Raw genomic sequence first — 15,488 nt, 5'->3', positions numbered from 1 at the left:
CCATCTGAGAACTGAACCGGTCCTCAATTCTGTTTGCTTTCCTTCAGGAGGACTCGGGGGATAGTGAGATTGACCTGGATGAAGATGAAGATGAGGAGGAGGATGATATGGAAGACGACAGCATGGAAATCTCCCCAAGCAAATCCAGTCACCGAGCAAGGAAGCCAGAGCCACTAGAGGAAAGTGACAATGACTTCTGACCCTTTAGTAGCAGGACCAGGAGGCATCTGGAAATAGAAACTTTGGAGAGCGTGCAGGCCAGGAGCGTCCTGCCATTTGAAAAGCGTTTGTCAGCATGAATTCAGGAGTCAGTAAATAATGTTCATTAAACTTGAAAATTAAACTTGGATTGCCAGTCTTGTGACTCTCAAAGCATGAGCAGTTTAGCTGTAATGAGAATCACAGTAATGTGGAGTGCGGTTATTTCCATAATTGCATTAGAACTGGCCCTCATGCACTGCAGTGCCAGAAGTCGCACTCCAGCGAGCATCGTGTGCTTGATTCCTCTGCATTTTATTATGCCCAAACAGATTTTTTTGGCTTAATAAGACTGGATGACAAGCTGCTCTGGGAAAACACTGAAACTGATTTTAAATCTGCCTTCAATCTATGTATCCTAAACACATCCTTTACTTAATCAAGGGCTTGCCTCCACAAAGAGCAGCACCAGTTGCACCAAGGGAGTGGGAAACCAGTGAAGGGGTCCTCAAATGTCACCCTCAGTGCAGCGTCTCGTAGTATTTCAGCCGTGTCAGTGGGAATTGTTCTCGGACTTCACTGGGCTGTGCTTCAGTGTTCTGAGAGCGGCCGCGCGAGACAAGCGCTGTAACTAAATCCATATGAAATTAGTCCTTTAATTATACTGGTACTTCTGGAGTGGACTGAGATTTAGACACTCAAACGGGCCAAAAGTTGGGCTTTTGTTCATCAAGTTGTACCGATACCATCATTCAGGTGAACCCAAAAGCTGAAGTTTGTCTGGTGTGTTGCCTCTTGTCTTTTAGCTCTGCTTTAGCCTCACAATTTGTCTTCACAGGAGCAGAAATCAGTGCTTGATTAGAAGAATTCATTTTGGTGTGTGTTCATCAGGGCAGACAGGAGCCGAGGCTGTTTTCCTGCCCTTCCTTTTTTCACATCAGCAAAGTACTTTTCCCGCCCCATCTGAAGTCTAGAGTCAGGTCCAGCCCCTCCATTATTGTGCTGAAGGAAGGAGTACACGTGAGTTACTTGAAAAACCGAGAGCTTTTTTGTCTCTCCTTGTCTCTGGCCCCAAGGGTGGAACCTTCCCGCCCAAGGGCAGTTCCCCATCAGCAGAGCTCAGAGCTTGAAACGTCACGTCAGGGTGGGACAAAAGTTTGCAGGTAAATACAGCGCAGGTGTTGTGTAGAACTGGGATAAACGTGAGTGTGGTGATGTGCTGAAATGCACACAATCGTACAGGCTTGAGCTGAGCCGGCTGACAGATAGGACACTTCCTTGCATGCTGTAAAGCTAATTGGCATTTTGCACCTCACTTCAAAGAAAGCGGACGCAGAAGACAGTGTTCTTAGTGCTGGATACCTGCTGCGACGCCAGTGAGGTGGTACTGCGACAGCCAGTGAGAAAGTGCGTGTGCTCCCCGCATCCCTCTCCCAAGGGACGAGAATGTCCTGATTTTTGGCTCTGTTCTTAAAACATTTTTTCCATGTTACTCAGGGAATCTCTTCTGGTCCTCCCTGTGTGCTGAGATATATCTGAGCCATGAGAGGGATTTCCCACAAGGTTGGGCCCAGTCTCCTTGTGTGCTCAGAACCAGATCCTCCTCAGGCAGCACTGCCACCTAGCCTTTCAGCAGAGCCGGCCGGATTTTGGGGTAGCCGTGATTTGCATTGCAGCTTCTCGTACCTGGCTTGAAGAGCAGACGCCTTTAACAGCCACCCTCGGAGCACTTGGTGCTTTCAGCTCAGGAGTGTTTGTGTACAGCTAGGTGTGTGCGTATGCGTGCAGATGAATTAAATGTATTTCAAATTGTTGTTAAGCCCCGGTTTCTTGGAGCTCCAGGGAATGAGGGCTGGCTCGGGGTTGTTGATGGCTCTCTCCATAGGTGTTTCAGGTGGTGTTTCAGCTCAGGGTTAGACACAGGCTTTGGGCAGAGCTGGACCGGAGTCTGCCCTGAAATAATGGTGAAAGAGGTAGGTGACACTCAGTGTCACCGTATCCTGTAGGAGAGCGTGCGCCGGCCCCCCCTGACACGTCATGGAAAAGCTGTGAGCCCTCTTGTCATGCCAGTACAGGGCATGGGGTCTGCAGCCGGGACAGCGGAGCGCAGGGCACCCCAAATGTCACAGGTAATGATCTACAGCCAAGAGAGGAAGGCAGCACAAGGCATCTTCTCAGCTAGGAACCAGTTTATTTCTGAGTATGTACATATCACACAGCTCAGCCCAGTGTTTTTCCAAGATCAGCCCACAGAGGTCCCTGACTGCAGCAGCAGCGTGGCTCAGGGTGGGCTCTGGCTCGGGGGCAGTGGCTGGAGGGGGCACTAGGGAGGTTTCGTAGTTTGGCTACCGGTCCACCTGCAAATCTGGCACCTTCTGGAGAGTCACTGGGTCTCTGCCACGTACACAAGGGCATCACCTGGCACCTTTGCTTTCAGCAGCCGTCTGCCCAACAGGTGACCTGCTAGGGAAGGACCCTGCCTGCGGCTGGGACGTTGGGAAGACACGTCCCAAGGTCACACAGCTTGTCACCAATGACAGTAGCAGGAGACCCAAGAAGTTCAGCCTATACTGGAGAGGCAGAACTTCGCAACAAGGCAGTCCTGGTGTGGCACCGAAATGCACATGCTGGAGGTGGCCCATCCTTGTGCAGTGCTGTTCCTCTCACGTTCACCCTCCCACTCCTCCTCCTCCCATTCTCCTGAGGGCTCTTTGTTTCCCAAGGTCATTCTAGATGGTTCCACTCCTGTGCCTTGGGATGTCTCTCTCTTTGATAGAGAACAGCACTACCAAACACTTCAGACATGCTGGGCCAGCACCAACCTGTTATCGAAGGCATGGCAAAACACTGAAGTGCCCAGGTCCAGAGCACCACTCTCATCGGAGCAAGGAGACGGCAAACCTCTCGTCTCTCTCTGGGATGTCAAGGGCAGCCTGCAGGGCTGTAGGTAGCCAGGTGAGAAGGGGCTGCTGTGAATCCTGCCCATGTTTCACCTGCTTCTCCTGGGATCCCTGCCAGAACTAGGGGGAGAAGAGCTGGAGCAGAGTGCTGGGACCCCGACTGGGGTGCTGCAAGGTTTGCCCGCAGTGACTTGGGCTGGGAGGAAAGCAGAGCTCCGGGGTGGTCAGGATGCACCGGGTCTGGGGCAGGCTCTGAGCACAGCGCTGTAACCCCACAGAGATCACCGGAGGGGGTCACTGCCACAAGCGGTGGCAGGTGAGTCACCCACGAAAACAAGAAGGATGTGGGATCTGTCCCCTCCTCCCTTCTTTTTGCATTTCACCCATTCCTTGAAGGTCCCCCAGGGCCTGGATGAGCAGGGACGTGGTTGCGCATCCCCCAGCTTTTAACACCAGTGAGTCTTGACCCTCCTGCAGTGCTGAGCCAGAGGCTCCAGGTCCTCCTGGGCTGTGCTGGGGAGCTCAGGAGCTCTCCTTGCCCCAGCTCTCCTCCCTGAGACGGGGGGTGGAGGACCGAGCAGCTCCCTGCAGAGGCACGCTGGCCAAAGGGACCCACCAGGCCACCTCCTCGCTGCGGCGAAGCTCCCTCACACGTCCACAATGCAGTCGGGTGAGTTTGTCCGGATAGCGTCGGAGATCATCTTGGCTCCCGACTGGCCGATGCGGTTCCCCTGCAGGCTGGGAGCAAGGAAAAGAGGAGTTCAGGCTTGGACATGAGGCAAAGCAGGATCCTTGGTGGTACAAGAGATGTTCCCCAGCTTTGCACCAGCATCCTCTGCGCCCTCCCTACACCATCCAGGACCTCTTGCTGGGAGCTCGGTCACAGGAGACTCTGGGTTTGAGAGCCCAGAGGCAGCCAGGTGAGAAGGTGGAGAAAGCCCCTGGGAAGCTGGAGGGGCTGAGCTATCCCATCCCTGTGATATTTTGGGGAGTTTGTGGCTTCTGGGGTGGTTCTTTGCCCCAGAGGAGTCCCCAGAGAGGAGCTGTGGGGTCTGGAGCTGTGTGGGGATGGTGGCTGAGGGGGAATGGGAGCAGCACAGGGTGCCCTTACCCCCTGCCCCACTGGAGAGGTCCCCGAAGGGCGGCCAGGAATGGGCTGTGCCAGTGGTGGGGAAGGTCCCTTGATGGTTCCCATGGTGTCCCCTGTCCCTGCCCTTAATGTCCAGCTCAGCAGCCACTTACTTCACGTAGGTGAGGCCGTGGTTGCCCTTCAGAGCAGTGGCGATGCAGATGGCTCCGTCCATGCCCAGGGAGTTTTCCTGCAGACTGCAGGAGGTGAGAGGGTCAGAAAGCACCGGCCAGGGAGATGTGGCGACCAGGAGGCAATGCATGGCGTGGGCATCACAAAAAGCCACCAGCTCCTCAGGGGTTCACCCCACTGAGAGCTGCTGGCCTGGCGATCCCCTTGCTGGTAGATCTGGAGAGGCACTTTCTGGCTGCCACCCCAGGGAGTGGGATACTTACTTGAGCCGGCGGAGGCTGCGGTTCACCCTCAGCGCGTTGGCCATCGCCTTGGCCCCTGCCACACCAATGGAGTTTCCCCGCAAGCTGTGGATGAAGGCCGGTGGTGAGGAAGGACAGCCCAGGACAGCTGCGTGCTGTCTATGGGCGGGAGGAGGAGTTGGGAGAGGTGGCCCCACGCCAACGAGTCAAGGGACAGGCAACCAAGTCTGGTAGGACACGTTGCAAGGGTGGAAGCGGTGCTAAGCTAAGGACCAAGGTCACAGACACCCCCAGGGAGTGGTGTTGCACCAGGGGGACTTGGTGGCCCCAATCACTTACTCCAAGATCTGCAGGCTCTTGTTGACCATCAAGGCTTCTGCCAGGGCTTGGGCACCAGCTGCTTCAACTGAAGCTACCTGCAGGCTGCAAGAGAACAAGGATTCTTCAGCACATGTCATGAGGTGGCCGTGGTGTGCTAATTAGAGAATCTAATTAGACAGACTGCGATGCCAGGGCCCCGCCGCAGCCTGGATACTCACTGGAGATCTGCCAGGGTTGTGTTGACCTTCAGTGCAGCGGAGAGGGCAGCCATTCCCTCATCTCCGATGGCATTCTCCTGCAAGCTAAGACACACACGTGCTGCGTCTGCCCAAGGCCCAGGCACTGGGAGCAGGGCGAGGGGCAGCGAGCACAGGGCACAGTGTGCCAGGCTTTCCCAAACGGCTTGGGATGTCCTTGGACCACCATGCTCTTACAGCATCCCCAGGCCAGGGACATGCAATGGGGACACAGGATGGACTGGAGCCCATGGAGGAGGCAGCAGGCAAAGCCACCTCCCCTGGAGCAGCATGAGGGCAGAGTCTTGGGCAGGTTCCAGTAGGAAGATGCTGCCCAGGACCTGTCCACCTGTGTCCCCACTTACTCGAGGCTGGCCAGGCTGCCGTTGGACTGTAGTGCTTGTGCCAAGGCTGTGGCAGCTTTTGCTTGGATGAAGTTCCACTGCAAGCTGCAAACAGGAGAAAACAGGAGATGAAGTCTGGGGCTGCGAGGATGCCCTGATCCCTGCAGGCTCCACCCATCCGCTCCCATCCAGCATGACGGAGACATGGGAGGTGACCCATGGGTCCATCCAGGATGGCACAGCATGCCTCCCGTGGAAGGATGATCTCACAGCCTGGAGGAGCTGAGGCCCAGGAGCAGTGTCCCTGCCTCACATCCACACAAGGGGCTTCAAAACCAGCCAGGTCCAAGGGAAAACTCACTGGAGGGACGTGAGCGCCCGGTTCTCTTTCATCGCTAAAGCAATGGCCTTGCCGCCTTCGTCATACAGCAGGTTCGCCGCTAAGCTAGAGGGGAGGGGACAGGGGATACAAGTCATGCACACAGAGTTTGGGACAACTCCAGCAACACTGCACAGCGGTGTGGGTGCCCTCCTGGGACCCATGGCACTTACTCCAGCTTCCTAAGGGTGCTGTTGTTCCGCAGGGCACGGGCGATGGCGGGGCCCCCCTCCTTGCTGATGGAGTTCTCCCGCAGGCTGGGGAAAGACATGGGCTGGAAGGAGCAGCCAAGGCAGGACTTCGGCTGCTCCCCCGCAGCTCCCCTCATCCCACCCCACTCAGTCTGAGGCCATCTATTGCAACAGGCAACAGTCTGACTTGCACCCCCATCAGCATCTGCAACTCCATCAGCATCTGCAGCCCCATCAGCATCTGGGTCTCCATTCCCTGTATCCCCATCAGCATCTCAGTTCCCTGCATCTCCCATCAGCATCTGCATCCCCATCAGCATCTGGATCTCCATTCTCTGCATCTCCATCAGCATCTGTATCTTCATTCCCTGCATCCCCATCAGCATCTGCATCCCCGTCAGCATCTGGATCTCCATTCACTGCAATCCCATCTGCATCTGGGTCTCCATTCCCAACATCTCTGTTCCCTGTGCATCCTACAGCTGTGAGCACCGATGCCATCGGGGCTTTTTCCCAGCCTCCCATCCCTGCTGCCATCGTTTCATTGCCAGGCATGGCTGAACCAATACTGTTCCAAGGGGAGAAAGCTAACGATGGAGAGAAGATGCTCGCTGACAGAGAAGGGACAGAGGCTGCTTTCAGCATCCCAGGGCACTTGTGGAAACAACCAGGCACAAAGAAAAGTCCGCGCATCCTGTGTCCCAGCAGCAGCTTTTGGCGAGGGTGGCCAGAGGGACTGTCACTTACTTGAGGTTGATGAGTCCCTTGTTGGAGCAGAGAGCTGCTGTCAGCGCAGTGACCCCAGTGCTGCTGATGGAGTTGCTCTGGAGACTGAAACAAACAGGGCAGGGCATGAGGACGGGGGACTCGGCATCACAGGTAGGCTGCGGGGTCGTGTTTGGGGTGAAAAGTGCCCATTTCACTGCTAAACAGGCATCTCCCAGCCACAGGAGACGGGGGAGCTGAAGCTAAAGGGCCACCATTATGAGCAGCCAGACCAGGATCAGCATCTCCTTGAGCACCAGCCCCACCAAGCAGAGGTGATGCGATTTGCTGGCATCAAGGCAGACATGTCCCCAGATGGTTGTCACCGCGGCTGCCGGCTCAGCTGGGGATGCAGTTTCTGCAGTCTTTGGACCCAAGGCACAGCAGCGTGTCCCCAGGAGCAATCATCCCTCTGCTCTGAGTGGGAGGAATGGTTCCTCTCTGGCTGCCGTTCCCAAGGGAGGTGAAGGTCACGCCATCCCACCCTGACTCTGCCAGTCCCCAGCCCATTACCTTCCTCATTAGCCAATTCCCATCACTTTTGAGTGAGAGAAGACCTAAAGCCACCAGTATCCTCCAAAAGCAGAAAAAAAAGTCATCATCGAGGTTGAGGATTAACTCCTTGAGTGCTGCCTTGGTGAAGGCAGCGCCACCTCAGCCGCTGCCAGTGTTGCGTGGGGCTGCTGCCAGCCCACACGGAGCACCCACAGCCTCCTGCCCCTCCAGGGAACATGGGATGGGAGAGATGTGAGGAGGATCTGGGGTAGTACAAGGGGTTCTGGAGGCAAGGGAGGGAGCCTGGAGAGGGTGGGAGGTGCTGCTGGAGTGAGGAGGCTGGACTGGGCTCTGCTGGGCAAGAAGGAGACCAGGTGTGGAGTGGGGACAGAAGTGTTCAAGACCAGGCTGGACAGCGCTTTGAGCAACCTGCTCTGGTGGGAGGTGTCCCTGCCCAGGGCAGGGGGTGGCACTGGATGTTCTTTAAGGTCCCTTCCAACCCAAACCATCCTATGGTTCTATGACTTACTCAAGGCTTTGCAGACTGTGGTTCACCTTCAGAGCGTCAGCCAAGGCAACCGAACCGTTGTCTCCTACGGAGTTGCTGGAGAGTCTTAAGACACAAGAGGAAGAGCAGGCGTTACTGGCAGCCACGCTGCAACCAGCTTAGATCTGTCCGCAAAGGATTCATCTCCCTCAGGCTCTTTCTGCTCCAGCAATAAGTATGAACTTGCTGCAGTCTCATTTCCAACCTCCCCACACTTTTATTCTTGTATGTTGAGCTGAAATAGCTTTTAATGTATCCACAGGGCCTGGAGACCTGCCATTTGCCTCTGCCAGAGGGCAGGCTTGGCCTCTCCGTTCTTTACGTGGCTCCCTGCATCCCTGGAGAGCATCTCTGCAGGGTCGCTCCCAAAGCAGCGCTGCGGTCCTTGCCCCCCTCCACCCACGCCAACCCCCTTGGGCAAAGCTAGCAGAGCCTGTCCTGCCTGCTTTGCGTGGCCCAGCCCCCTGCCCATCGCTCTGTCCTGGAGACGTGACGCTGGCATCACCATCCCTCCACCTCATGCTGCTCTTACGTCAGCTCCTTCAGGCTGCAGTTCTGCTTCAGTGCCTCCGCTATCTTCCTGGCACCGTGGGCTCCGATGGCGTTTTTCTGCAGGCTGCAAAGGTGAGGAAGGCATCCATGAATATGGGGTGCCACATCCCTGCCAGTGGCACCTCGGTCTACTGGGTAGCTGTGAGCAGGGACAGCAGGTCCCGGTCACTCACTGCAGGGTCGTCAGCGTGCGGTTGGTCACCAAGGCCTCGGCCAGGAAGGTGGCGCCGTCCTCCTTGATGGTGTTGTGCTGCAGGCTGCGAAAAGAGAGGAGTAAAGCCATGCACGGTGATCATCTGCCCTGGCATTTGCTTACCCCCATCTCTGGCGTGAGAAGGATGCCTGGCTTCCGAGCATCCCTGCCCAGGGCTCTCCCTCTCTCCTCTCCCATGGGAGATGCTTCCTCCCATGTGCCAGCATACTGTGAGCTCCCACGTGAGGGATGGACATGGACATGGACCCGGACCCTTGACTTCAGCCTGGACCTGGACCTGGACCCTCGACCCAGACCCTAGATCTCAACCTGGACCTTCAACCTCAACCTCAACCTGGACCCACTGAAGCTGAGAGGCAGGAGGGTCCCAACATCTCTGTCCCAGGCCGCAGTCACTGGGTCTCTGCCGGCTATGCTTGTGCTCACTGCCCAGCACAACCAAACCAGTTTCTGCTCAGGGTCTCCCCACATGCTGGCCCTTAAGGTGGGGAAACCCTCTATGAGACAGGAGGGGGCTTGTCCTGGGGGTCTGCTCCTGGAGGTGCTGCAGAAGTTAAGACTTACTTCAGGGAGAGCAGGACTTGGTTTTTTTTCAGCGCGTCGGCCAGTGCTTTTGCTCCAGTGGGGCCAATGGAGTTGCTCCGCAGGCTGGGGCGAGATGGGCAGAAAAGTCAAATTTAGCAAAACCTGAGTGGTGTGTGCTCAGTTTAAGCCAAATGCTTCCAGGTGGCACACTCGCAGGCACTGCTGAGGTAGGAGCATCAGGCCGGCAGCCCACAAGAGTTACCTTCACCTCTTGAGCTGTGGTGGCTTTGGGGGCTGGAGACCCTCCCCAACTCGGTCAGGCCGAGTGGGATCCAGCCCCGCTGCGGCCATGGGAATGGTTCCCGGTGGGGAACTCATGAGTGGAAGGAGCTGGGAAAGGGCAAACACTTACTCCAGTGTCGTCAGACTCCTGTTCACCATCAGTGACCTGGCCAGTGCTTTGGCTCCCTTGTTGCTGATCTGATTTTCTGCCAAGCTGCCCAGAAAAAGAAAAATTGGGTGTTTTTCAGGGGGATAAAGAGGCTTTGGCGGCCCCTGGCATGTTCCAGGGTGCAGCTGGGATGGGTGAGCAGAGGAAAGCCATGGGGAATGGTTGGTTTGTGGTACAACTGTGCAAAGTGGTAGATGCTCTGAGGTCTGCTCTCCTGGGATGGACACCGGGCAGGGGATTAGAAGGGCAGGGTGGAAGGCGAGTTTCTAAACTTAAAATTCATTGGTGGCACGAAAAGAGGGCTGCGATCACAGCATGAGGGACTCTATGTGCAGCCACGAAGAAGGGGAGGGAGTTGGGGAAAGTGGGGACCATCTGTCTGCGGTGAGGCATCTCCCCGCATGGGGGTCAGGAGCTCGTCCCCTCCATACATCAGATGCTCTGTGCTGAACCTTGGGTGTCCAGCAAACAGCCGTGACCTTGGGAAGCAGTTTTTTTGGGATAACCCATGGATTTCTAGACAAATTTTTAGGAACACTGAGGAGGCAGTGGTCCCAGGAAAGCTGGGCGAGACAGCCTGCCCCACCACTGTGAGGACACAGAGGGTAAGGTCATCATATCTGGGTGCAGGAGATCATGGGGGGCTGTCCTTGTCACTAGGCACCCTGGGGAGCCAGTGGGAGGCTGGAGGACCCATACCCTGGCTTTGAGGTGCCCCCAGCTTTGCTCTATATCCCCAGGAACAGCCTGTCTGCCCTGGGCCAGGTCCTACCTGAGCTTCTGGATCTGGCAGTCCTTCACGCTCAGCACGCTGCCCAGCAGCTCCATCACGTTGTCCTTAAACTGGTTATTGTCCAGCCTGGAGAAGATACAAAGAAAGAGCAAAAACAAGCATTTGGAGAACAAAGTAGAGAAAGGACTACCCTCCCGTGATATCTGCCTGCATAGAGAAACTCAACACAGAAGCAGAGCTGACCCAGTGCCATCCCCAGGACATCTCTCTGCTGAGGGACAATGTTGATGGGCCCACGTCTCCCATCGACACCCAGAATTTTGAGTCACAGCCCAGTGTCCCTGCTTGCTTCTCCTGGTGCAATCCAACCAGGACTCACCTGAGGCTGTGGCAGAAGAGGAGCTGGGAGAGCAGGCTCTTACAGACATTGTAGGTGAGGCAGTTGGAGAGGTTTGTCTCCTCCATGCAGACGTCAGAGACCTGCAGGAGATAAGCCAGGGCAGAGCAGTTCACGGGGGTGAGCATCCCGGCCAAGCTCTCATTCTTCATCGCTTCTTCCACAGTCTTGGCGATCTCCGTGTGCTGAATTTCATACAGGCAGTGCATGGTGTTCACTGTCCGCGAGGAGATGACGTAGTCTGTGTTCAGGCAGCCCTGGAGGATGCTGATCGCTTGGCTCCTGAAGTTGTTGTGCTCATCTTTCACCAGCAGCCACCCAGAGAGCAGCTTGTTCACCTGTGGGGAGAGGAGCCCAGAGAGGAAACGCACAAAGATGTCCAGCTGCCTGTCCTCTGCCTGCAGCGACCTCTGAACAGCACTCTTGAAGTGGTTGAGGAAGCCCAACTTGGGCCAGGACATCCCGCTCTCCGTGAAGAGGTCGAATATTGCCCGTTTTGCAGCTGTGTAATAATAAATAGCCGCTAGAAACTCCTGTATGGTTAAGTGGGAGAAGTAGTAGGCCGTGAAGGACTGCATCTCTTCTTTGAGTAGGAGCCGACTGCACAAGCTGCTCTGCAGCAAGGAAAGGTCAATGCCATACGCCTTCATGTCCTGCTCGTAAAACACGTATTTCTTTTTGAGCAGCCCATAGAAGGCCAGTCTGCCCAGGCTGCCCACTATCTTCTTGCTGTTGTTCACAGCCTGCTCGATCCTGAGTGTTTCTCTTGGCTTTTCCGCCCAGTCGCTGCTCAGAGCCATTTTAAAATAATAGGAATAGATTTCTGATAGGGTTTTGGGGATGGCGGTTGTTTCTTGGGATTGATGGGTGCTATTTTTTAGGTAATAACCGATTGAGGAGCCAGAAATCCAGCAAAAGCCAGGAACAGTGCACATGACATGTAATGACCTGTTAGCCCTGATGTGATGCAGGACTTGGCCGGATAAGTCTCTGTTGTCAAGGAACATCTGGTCCAAGAAGTCCTTCATCTCTGCCGCTCTGAAACCTCGTATTTCTGTCATCCGGTCAACAAGCCCACCGGGGATTTGGCTGGCTGCTGTTGGCCGCGATGTGACCCAGATAGAAGTCTCCTGCAGCAGGTTGCCACGTATAATGTTGGTGATGAGGTTGTCCACCTGGATCTCCTTTTTGGGATCGGTGCATACTACCGTGTTGGAAAAATCCAAAGGAGTCTTGAACTCATCCAAGCCGTCGAGGATCAGGAGGGTCCTAGCGGCTCCCATTGAGATGCAGTTGGGCTCGGTGATGTGAGGGAACGCCAAGCAGATGAGCCTTTCGGCAGAGAGCTTCTCGTAGGTGTTGAGCTCCCGGAAGGTGAGGGGCAGCACAAAGACAATGTCCTTGTTGATCTCCCCCTTTGCCCAGGTGTAGACAAACAGCTTCACCAGTGTGCTTTTGCCAATCCCGGCCACTCCGATGGTGACAGAGATCCGAGGTGGGATGCTGACCTTGGAGAGCGGCAGAAAGAGCTTCTCCAAAGGGATGCTCTTGGATACATTTCGTAGGCCTTTCGTGGCTTCAATCTGCAGGATGTCATGCTCCTTCTGCTGGATATCAGTCAAGCCTTCAACCAGCAGGAGGTTTGTGAGTCGCTGGAGGGGACCTGTCTCCAAGCCATTCCCGTAGTAGTTTTGGAGGCTCTCCAGGTGCTTCTGCACCATGGGTTCTGCACAGAGAGAAATGAAATGGGGTTGAGGATGGTAACCACAAATGCAAATGAGAGACGCTGCTTCACTCTTCTGCCGTGCCCACGCAGAGGGGAAACTGCATGGAGCCCTTACGTCCGGGCAGGAAGGTATGTGCCAGGGCCCAGAGGGCACTCAAAGGCTGAAATGGCCCTGACCAGCCTAACCCATCGGTCCAGGAGCCCATTTAAGCTCAGCCCTGCACCTTCAGCCCCTGCCTACACTATGTTATAGGAGCACTTGTCTACAGTGCCGTCATGCCTGTGCCTGCTAGGGACCTTGTTCTTCTGGACCTTGATCTTGGACCTCATTGCTCAGCACTTGCCTGGTGACAACTGAACTGTGTCTTAACCTGGTTGCCCTTGCTGGACCTGGTCCTGACCTCTGGATTGACTTCCCAGCTTGACCTTAGCCCTGCCTCATCACTATGGACTTGTCTGATGAGTTGGACTCTCAGCTGAACCTGGTGACCATCTCTGGAGCTGTCCTGCTCACCTGGCTCAGGTACCACGGCCCCTGGGACAGAGTATTTAAACCCTCCGGCAAAGGCTGGACCAGCAGTGGATGGTGCTGCGAGAGATTCAGAGCAGACACCAGCCAAGGTTGGAGCCTTCCAACCAGGAGGAAAATCAGGGAAACCTCTCCTGGCAAGAGGGTTGTAAGTAGAGCCTGGAGTTGGGGCAGCCACCAATGGATGGGGTCAGGGATGCCCAGCCATCGTCCTCCTGCTGTCCCCCTGTTCCCAGCCCAGCTGCTGGGAGTGACTCTTGTGACCTAGACATTGAGAACACTAATGGCTCCTCGGGCTGCCCAGAGGGATGCGCTGAGGGCAGTGAGGGACCTGGAGGAAGGTCCCTCAGACCTGGCAGAGAGTCCTTGTCACCCCCTAGCTGTGTCCTTCCCCAGAGGAGACCCTGAGATGGCACCGTCACTTGCATGGATGTTCCCATTGGAGCTGCCAATGCTGCCCAGCTCTGTGCACATCTTGGAGTGCTTCAGCAAGTGCCCACAGACAGGACATGCGTGCAGACACCCCTCATTGGGTCCAAAGTGGACTGCCTACCATAGACAGTGATGTGGAGGTAGAGCTGGGAATTGGTGGTCTCAATGAAGGTCTGCAGGGACTGGGAAGCGTAGCTGCCCTTGCCAGCCAGGATGTCCACCACTGCCCTCACCTGCTCGGGCAGGGAGCTGGCCTCCTGCGCCCGGCTGGCCTCCTCCGCCGTGAGGAGGTCCAGCCTCCGCAGGTAGCAGATGATCTCCTCCAGGAACTGTGGTGAGATGGACCTCACCAGCTGCTTGCGGTAGCGATTGATCCAAGCCTCTGCAGGAGAAGAGAGCAGGAGAGTTGAGTCTTAAACAAGCCCTGGGCACGTTGCTCAGAGGTGATGGGGAAAGGCAGCAGTGGAGCACCCCATCTGACTGTGAAGGTAGCAGGGGGTACACTAAAGCCCTCCAGAGTGACCTGCCATAGTCCTCCTTGAGATGATGCCATCCCAAAACTGTAGCAGGCTGTTTTGTTAGGAGATGTTTGTTCAAGGCAGCAGCTATCGAGATTGGAGTCAAAGAAATGGAAGAACACAATCATGAAATGACATTTCCTCCTGGAAACCAAGCCCATGCAGACATAAAAGTCTGAGCAAGATCATTTATCTTTGGAGACAGCCGTTCCCCTGTGCCAGAACAGCGGTCCCCAAGCCCTTGGACTAGGAACCGCTGTCAGCCCTCACGCCTTGCTGCCCCACCTTATCCCATATTTGAATCTGAAACTCCACCAAGATGATGGGTCTCCAGCTGCCCAGCCACCACTCACCTTCCATCAGAGGCCTCCTGTGACATGGGTGATCCCCAGGTGAGGAGCACTGTGTTGGCAGCAGCACAGCCGTCCCATGGACGACCCCGTGCCCCCTGGCTGGCTCACAGCATCAGTTGAGGCTCCTCAGCCTTTATCCATGTTCCTGGTGGAAGAAGAGGAAAAGCATGAGGAACAGCATGGGAGGGAGCCCATCTTAAGCTAATGTGGTGCTGACTCTGTTTGAGCCAAGGGTCCATTCGTCAGCTTTTGGCTAAGACCAGAGTGCCCAGCGCTATGGACCTGGCAGGGGCAGAGCTGGGACCATCATCTCTGCCCAGACCTCATGGGCCACAAACTTGGTGCCTTCACCACCACCACTTATGCTGGAGCCTTTCTCAGGCAGAGTGATTGTATTAATTGCCCTGATGATGCCCCGATGACATCCGCAGGCCACCCAGTGCCACCGCTGTCACTGGAGGGACAGCAGGGCTGTGAACCACTCGTGCGCTTTCCTTCTCTGTGTTGTGAAGGAAGTTGTGGGGCAGCAGACAGAATGATGAAGAGCCTGTTTCGGTTTCAAACCCACCTCACTGCCGTCCAGAGCCTCCGTCAGGGCTTGCTGAGCGTGGCCAACACCACATCCTGTTGCAGAGCTCTGTAGATGCTCCACTTCTGCAGCACTCTTGAATCATCACCCGGAGAAGGAGCATCTACCTGCTCCCTCCCCCTCAGCTGCTGCCAAACCACACTGAGGGTTTGGTGTTTTATTTTTAAGTGTATCCGCTCACCGAGTCCAATTGTTTTTTGAGCAGAGGTGGAGAGGGAGATGCCTCCACGCCTGAGAGTACTCACAGCTTCACCTACGTTAGCAGATGGCACTGTGCTATGGCCTCTCCACCAGCCCCAAAGTCATCTCCAGGAGCTGGCCATGTCCAGGTGGGAACTTCCCAGCCCCAGGGGCTGTCTGATGACGGCAGCGATGCAAACGCAGTGTCCCAGTGCCCTGGCCCGTGTCCTGGCACGGCATCCTTTCCTCACCTCCACCCGGCCTACAGGATGCTCTAGATCCATGCCATCACCCCCATGCATGGCTGTCGGAGGCACTGCAAGGAGGTCCGTTGGCAGCGTTGCCTTTTGCCCAAACCCTCTCCTGAGTGGGACATGGGCACTGTGGGGGCTTTGGTGCAGCCTCCCCAA

The 15,488-nt window shown here is 55.8% G+C and overlaps 2 protein-coding genes across 4 annotated transcripts in view; one reads left to right on the top strand and one right to left on the bottom strand.

Annotated features, from left to right (window-relative positions):
• The window catches only part of CLUAP1 (clusterin associated protein 1), a 75,565-nt gene extending 74,583 nt beyond the window's left edge, over positions 1–982 (top strand). The window contains exon 13 of one of the 2 annotated variants that reach the window (XM_074598260.1): positions 48–982. In XM_074598260.1, coding sequence (XP_074454361.1) covers positions 48–200 — 153 coding nt within the window. In that variant the 3' untranslated portion in view covers positions 201–982. The remainder of the gene's footprint in view (positions 1–47) is intronic. The other variant, XM_074598261.1, reaches the window with a different exon arrangement.
• Positions 983–2,371: 1,389 nt separating this feature from the next.
• On the bottom strand, positions 2,372–14,449 carry NLRC3 (NLR family CARD domain containing 3). 2 transcript variants are annotated; one of them, XM_074598396.1, is made up of 18 exons: positions 14,310–14,449; positions 13,560–13,820; positions 10,734–12,477; positions 10,394–10,480; positions 9,583–9,666; positions 9,210–9,293; positions 8,605–8,688; positions 8,412–8,495; positions 7,862–7,945; positions 6,820–6,903; positions 6,055–6,138; positions 5,864–5,947; positions 5,524–5,607; positions 5,141–5,224; positions 4,941–5,024; positions 4,623–4,706; positions 4,341–4,424; positions 2,372–3,836 (listed from the first exon to the last, which is right to left on the bottom strand). In XM_074598396.1, exons 1-18 carry the CDS (start codon positions 14,314–14,316, stop codon positions 3,746–3,748), a joined length of 3,282 nt encoding a protein of 1,093 aa, XP_074454497.1. In that variant the 5' UTR covers positions 14,317–14,449; the 3' UTR covers positions 2,372–3,745. The 2 variants fall into 2 exon arrangements, with proteins under 2 accessions (XP_074454497.1, XP_074454498.1); XM_074598397.1 differs by having other exon boundaries at positions 13,672–13,820.
• Positions 14,450–15,488: the final 1,039 nt, after the last annotated feature.

The sequence above is a fragment of the Larus michahellis genome, chromosome 8, assembly GCF_964199755.1.
Source record: "Larus michahellis chromosome 8, bLarMic1.1, whole genome shotgun sequence".
Taxonomy (NCBI): domain Eukaryota; kingdom Metazoa; phylum Chordata; class Aves; order Charadriiformes; family Laridae; genus Larus; species Larus michahellis.
This window is presented reverse-complemented; position numbering and strand designations above follow the sequence as displayed.

Coding starts and splice junctions, on each gene's coding strand:
- NLRC3 (XM_074598396.1), bottom strand. Junction 12,478..13,559: donor CCTCCACATCACTGTCTATG/GTAGGCAGTCCA, acceptor CTCTCTGTGCAG/AACCCATGGTGCAGAAGCAC. Junction 3,837..4,340: donor CACGGCCTCACCTACGTGAA/GTAAGTGGCTGC, acceptor CCTTGCTCCCAG/CCTGCAGGGGAACCGCATCG.